Source organism: Periophthalmus magnuspinnatus, chromosome 24 (genome assembly GCF_009829125.3).
Source record: "Periophthalmus magnuspinnatus isolate fPerMag1 chromosome 24, fPerMag1.2.pri, whole genome shotgun sequence".
NCBI lineage: Eukaryota > Metazoa > Chordata > Actinopteri > Gobiiformes > Gobiidae > Periophthalmus > Periophthalmus magnuspinnatus.
This window is the reverse complement of record NC_047149.1, coordinates 15,579,782-15,585,839: the sequence shown is the minus strand read 5'-3', so window position 1 is coordinate 15,585,839 and position 6,058 is coordinate 15,579,782. Positions and strand designations below refer to the sequence as shown.

The window sequence follows — 6,058 nt, the reverse complement described above, 5'->3', positions numbered from 1 at the left end:
TGCACCACTGGAACACTTCACTAATAAGTCACTAGGAAAAGATTAAGGTCTGTAGCTTTTCATTTTATTTTATTTGTTTTTGTTTCTGAAAATATAATTACTTGTATCTATTTTTTTTTTTCATTCAAATTGTTTATAACCCATTTGAAAATTTATTTTTTTTTAAAGAAAATATGCAGTACAGTAATGCGCTACTCTTTTGGGTTCTTGCTGTATTGTTATGGCAACAACAAATCTCATTTCCTCTTTTAGGTTGGTCATTGGTTTGCACTTGTCATAAAGAAACTTTTACCAGTCCTATTATGTCAGCAGCAGCATGAATGTACTAAACCTGTCATCCAGAAGGAGCAGAGCCTGAAAACTGACAGGTCACTCTTCATTCTCTCACACAATTTAACTTTTATGGTTGAAATTATTATTTAGTTTTTTAAAAATTATTTTCCAGGCGACGTTAGGTGCCATTTTAATCATCTAGAATGGGCTGTGCTTGCAGTGGTCAGAAGGATTACAATTTTAACAAGAACAAACAAAAACATCAGGCCTTGAGCTCTTCTAATCACACAGTAAGCACATCGAAGGAGAAGATCACCTGCAATATATCATCTACCTGCTTTGATCTATTTGTACTTTCTGTCGACAGGGAAAAAATGGAAACGCATATAAAAATGGTAACAATGTAAAGTTTTATTTAGCAAAAAAATAAGATAAAAATACCAGTAATAGTCCCATGCAATATAACAAAATTAACAGAGCTGCACACTGTGATTACAATCTGCTTTGACTTCCTTTGCATGCTTAAAGGAAAAAGATGAGATTAAGAAAATTCAGAACTATTTCATTTCACAGTAGTTTTATGCACTAAAACATGTGAAGAGCAACAGGAAAACTAACATATTATTTCTATTTTGGTTTTCAGATAATAACGAATATGTGGCTCAACATGACTTTGTAGCAACCAACAACACTGATCTATCTTTCAAAAAGGGAGAGAAACTCAAGGTTTTACAAGAGTAAGTGATACTTATATGTAATATTAAATAGACTACTTTAGTGGCATCTGAAAGCAATGGAATTGTCCATACCATAAACTACTGTTTGTTTGCAGAAATGGAGAGTGGTGGGTGGCCCGCTCACTGGTAACTGGTCAGGAAGGTTTAATACCATCAAATTATGTGGCCAGAGCAGATACACTGTAAGTGGAAAAGTAATACATGTCCTTCAGAATGAAGTGCATTTGTGTGGTAATGTGTTTGTTTGTTTTATATTTGTTTTACAGGTGGTTTTTCAAGGACGTGAGTCGAAGAGAAGCCGAGCGACTTCTTTTAGCTCCAGGAAACAAGCCTGGATCATTTCTGGTCAGAGAAAGTGAGACCTGTAAAGGTAACTAAGACATTTCCTTTTATATCTCTTATAAAACTCGATAATGCTGTATTAATAACATACCCAAACTATTCTACAGGTTCTTTCTCACTGACAGTCAGAGATCTTGTTCCAGAGGAGGGAGATGTAGTAAAACACTACAAGATCCGTAATCTGGACAAAGGAGGTTTCTACATCACCCCCACAAACACCTTTGTGTCCCTGCAGGACCTGGTGAAATACTACAACGGTAAGTCTTTATTATGATACTGAAATGGTGTGTGCTGCTTATATTTAAGAGGCAGTTGGACCTAGTTGAAAACTGAATTGAATTCCTGTGTGTTTTTGTGGTCAGAGCTCACAGTAATGCATATTAAATTTATATTATTTATTTTTGTTTATAGGTAGAGCAGATGGCTTGTGTCAGCGGCTTCTTGCTCCATGTAAACCCAGGCCCCCACAGCTACCATGGGCTGCAGATGAGTGGGAGATCCCCAGGGAGATGTTGAAAATGGTGAAAAAACTGGGAGCTGGTCAGTTTGGAGAAGTTTGGATGGGTAAGACTGCAAATTAACATGCCGCCTGGGTAATGTTAGTGTAAAATAGGGCTAAATGCTGTGGAGTTTATATGTAACTATTTTCAGTAATGCGTCTATAATATAATTGCTATATATTACTGTAATATACTTTTGGAGACAGTAAGGTAGGTAAAATGGAAACAAAGCTGTAAATGACATGATTTAACTTTGAAACTTAACTCAGACTATACCAAGGCCAATGACTAAAACTGTACTTTTACGTTTTCATTTTCAACAACCAACATTACAATACATTATTTAGTTTTTTTGTGATTTGAATAATTTTCTGATATATTTTGCAGCATTATAGTGTAAAATGCTCAGTCTTATTTATTTAGTTTTTTACATTTTAGGCTACTATAAGAACACACAAAAAGTGGCTATCAAGACTCTGAAGGAGGGGACCATGGAGCCAGAGGCCTTCCTTCAAGAGGCCAATCTGATGAAACAGTTACTACATGAGCGACTGGTGCGACTTCACGCTGTGGTCACCAAGGAACCCATCCTCATAGTGACCGAGTTCATGGTAAATGGTAAGAACAAATGGGGAACTAGGTCAGTGTTCAGAGAAAATGATACCAAAGAATTTGGTATCATAAAGATTTTAAAAATATGTATGTTGTTCTTTGCAGGTTGTCTTCTAGAGTTCTTAAAAACCAGTGAAGGCAAGACTTTGAAGCTAACTAAATTAATAGACATGTCCGCCCAGGTGAGTATCTCCTATTTTTTTAATTTGAACTATTCTAGTATGGTCTGCCATCTGCTGTTCTCCATAGAAATGCTCATGCTTTGCCCAAAATGCATGATATGGCTTTTAAATGATCTATCTCCATGTAGATAGCAGATGACACCACCAGGCCAAGTTATAGTTCAGATATTTGGAGAGTCTATTCTGCTCAAAGAATACATGTTTTTCCAAGGTATTTTTCCATCAATAGAACCTCCTATAACTCCGTAAATGCAATATGAGTTTGAGCTGGTATGGAACATTCCACATGATCAGCCCTTCTTTTACAGTTTGGCATCACTGCTACAATAATTGCTACAACTATTTCTAATTCATGTTAGCAGCAGTGCAGCTGAAATGTAGTTTCAATATAATAGAGTTAAGGGTTATGTTGTGTAACCGTTCCAATAAATATGAACAATTTTAAAATGTTGTGTGTGTGTGTGTGGCTTCTGTGGCTGTGTGTCAAATGTACCAAACGTGAAAGGCTCAGGCTACGTCAGTTATTAACATCCGGACAGGAAACCATATTATTTCTATCGAGACTGAACTCTAATAATGAAACTGGGCAATTTTCATACTTAATTTCTGTTTTCATGTTTTCAAGATTGTCAGATCTGGAGGTCTGGTAGAGTAACCCAATGTTAGAGTTAACAAATGACAAACTTGTATTGATTTATTTTGTTTGCAGATAGCTGAGGGCATGGCGTATATTGAAATGAAAAACTACATCCACCGAGATCTCCGTGCTGCCAACATTTTGGTCAATGAGACCCTTCACTGTAAAATCGCAGACTTTGGACTGGCACGAATCATTGAGTCTGAATATACTGCAAAAGAAGGTTGGCTATTTATCACAGACCATACACCCCCACACACCCCCACACACACCCCCACACACACCCCCACACACCCCCCCACACACACCCCCACACACACCCCCACACACACCCCCACACACACCCCCACACACGCATATATATATATATATATATATATATATATATATATATATATATATATATATATATATATATATATATATATATATATATATATATATATATATATATATATATATATATATATATATATATAAAAAACAAAATTGTGTGGTTATGTAATTATTTAAAAGCATGCAATCTATTGTGTCATGTTGACTTATGTCTGCATTAAAACAAGCGATGTTTATTTGTGACTAACCACTGAAATCTCACCACACTGAGATTATTATTATGCAGTATGTACAAATTTAAGTACAAACTTACAATGCCACATTCACTGTGCCTGCTCATGTTTTGTCTGATGATTAGGTGCTAAATTTCCAATCAAGTGGACAGCTCCAGAAGCCATTAATTATGGCACATTCAGCATTAAGTCTGATGTCTGGTCTTTTGGGATCCTTCTGACAGAAATAGTCACCTATGGAAGAATACCGTATCCAGGTAAAAAGAAAGAAACATTATACTATACACCGATGTTGTACGTTAAATTATATTCCAAACATTATGATTCACTGGTTCTTTCACTATCTCTGCCCAGGAATGACCAATCCTGAGGTGGTGAAGATGCTGGAGAAGTTCTATCGGATGCCATGTCCTGAGGGCTGTCCCAACGAGCTCTATGAGATAATGATGATGTGCTGGAAAGAGGAGGCAGTAGCAAGACCCACTTTTGAATTTTTACAAAACACTCTCAATGACTTCCTCATTGCAACAGAGGGCCAGTATGAGTTACATCCATAACCACTGTTGGATGACCTTGGATAATGAACAAAATAGACGTTTACTACTTCTGAATGCACCTTGAGTGCACAAACATCTGACACATGACAATCTCAAGATGTTATCCCTGGAATGGAAGAGTTACAATCAAGCACATTTTACAAACTCCTTTATAGGTTTCTAGGTTTCTATTAGTTGCTATGTTGTCATGCCATGTATTTTGGTAACTTTGGGGTAAACAAACAATATAGATGCTGAGCCGACTATTTACTTTTTTGTATGTGCACATCATAGGACTGTATAAATACAGTATGGTGTGCACATGCATATAACTCATCTGGAGATGCCAACAGGAAGCCCTAAAGCCTCAGATCTTGTGGTTTGATCCCTGGTGGGCGAAACAATATCTTAAAGATAACAGTAGAATGGCCCCACCAAGCAGGGGTTAAACCCAGCCATTTCCTGATTGCAAGGAAACAGGAAGTGTGCGTCAGCGTTCCTCAAATACCACATTTAGAGCAGGAGGCTGGAGAGTCCTATCTGTTCTGTACATAAAATATCTTCTAGTTAATTATGTAAAATAAAATAAATTATTGGCTATTGGATAAGTGGCTTTGTTGTGTTCATTATGTTGATCAGGCACAGCAGCTTTTTGCCTAACAAAAACAATATAAGTGATATATATTCGTGTATTTTGGAAACCCATTTTGTTGTATCATCAAAACTAGGATTTTGTTTACTGTAGGTGGAACTTGGCCTTTGCAAAACCTACTGATGTAACCTCTGGAGAGAGCCCAGCTGAAGGGGGGAGGGGAAGTCGCTGAACCACCTTCAAGTGAATGTGTTTGTTTCATTTCCTTTATCATTTAAAGGTGCTGCCAAAGTCACAATACTGTTATTGCTGTCCCATAAATACATTAACTGCCTTTGCATATTGCTTATAAGTAATGATTTGTATTTTGTTTTTGCAAAATAAAGAGGAGAGGATATTATAAATGTTGTTATCCCAGTAGTAACCAGCAGATGTCAAGCTCACACTGCATAATACAAATTATTATACAAAGAACTTGAGTGTATGGCAAGTCCAAAATTTCTTATTTGAAATGAATTTGTTTTGGTGAAACATACAATGTATTAATTTAGTTTCTCAGACGTCTGTGGCAGTTCCTTTCTGTTGTCGCTACGAACTCTCAAGATTACTGCCACTGTACAAAGACAAAATGTGTTGGCTTATATTTGTTAAATAAATTTATATGAGCATATGTCTCTCTGCATGTACTGACAACTGGCTACTTTACTTGTATATCACCTAAAGATCCCAAGTTACCAAAACATACATGTACTAAGAAAGAGAGAAAATAGAGCATAAATGCATTTAACTGGAAAAAATAAAAAACTCTGTAATTGGTTCTGCATTTGATTCCTTCTGTCTGTTTTAACCAAGTTGTACCTGCTGGTTGGAGACTTAGACCCAGAACTCAATTTGTTGTGAAGTGAGAGAACTGGAAAGATGTATGCTTCCTTATACTGTGTTACATCTGATAGATTGAAGTGGTATAAAGCTTTATGAGTGACAGCTTTCCTAAAAATGAGTCAAGAGAGCAGAGTAAGAGCTATGATATCTTCTCAATATAAAAACACACTGGTGATGACTTATCCAGTATGGGCAT

General features: G+C 36.4%; 1 protein-coding gene across 2 annotated transcripts; it reads left to right on the top strand.

Annotated features, from left to right (window-relative positions):
• The first annotated feature begins 288 nt into the window (after positions 1-288).
• On the top strand, positions 289-5,269 carry blk (BLK proto-oncogene, Src family tyrosine kinase). Of its 2 annotated transcripts, none has more exons than XM_033990595.2 (13): positions 289-368; positions 446-563; positions 641-668; positions 917-1,010; positions 1,106-1,192; positions 1,277-1,380; positions 1,460-1,609; positions 1,764-1,916; positions 2,291-2,470; positions 2,570-2,646; positions 3,356-3,506; positions 3,978-4,109; positions 4,207-5,269. In XM_033990595.2, the coding sequence occupies exons 2-13, from the start codon at positions 477-479 to the stop codon at positions 4,407-4,409; spliced, it is 1,446 nt and encodes a 481-aa protein (XP_033846486.2). In that variant the 5' UTR covers positions 289-368; positions 446-476; the 3' UTR covers positions 4,410-5,269. The 2 variants fall into 2 exon arrangements, with proteins under 2 accessions (XP_033846486.2, XP_055088222.1); XM_055232247.1 differs by having other exon boundaries at positions 304-368; positions 456-563; positions 1,460-1,613; positions 1,768-1,916; positions 4,207-4,982.
• Positions 5,270-6,058: the final 789 nt, after the last annotated feature.

What these genes read in the sequence shown, in the direction of transcription:
- blk (XM_033990595.2), top strand. Translation starts at nt 477, where the DNA reads ATGGGCTGTGCTTGCAGTGGTCAGAAGGATTACAATTTTAACAAGAAC. An exon ending in TGAGCTCTTCTAATCACACA is followed by an intron (nt 564 to 640) that starts GTAAGCACATCG and finishes TTCTGTCGACAG; the next exon opens with GGAAAAAATGGAAACGCATA. An exon ending in TGGAAGAATACCGTATCCAG is followed by an intron (nt 4,110 to 4,206) that starts GTAAAAAGAAAG and finishes ATCTCTGCCCAG; the next exon opens with GAATGACCAATCCTGAGGTG.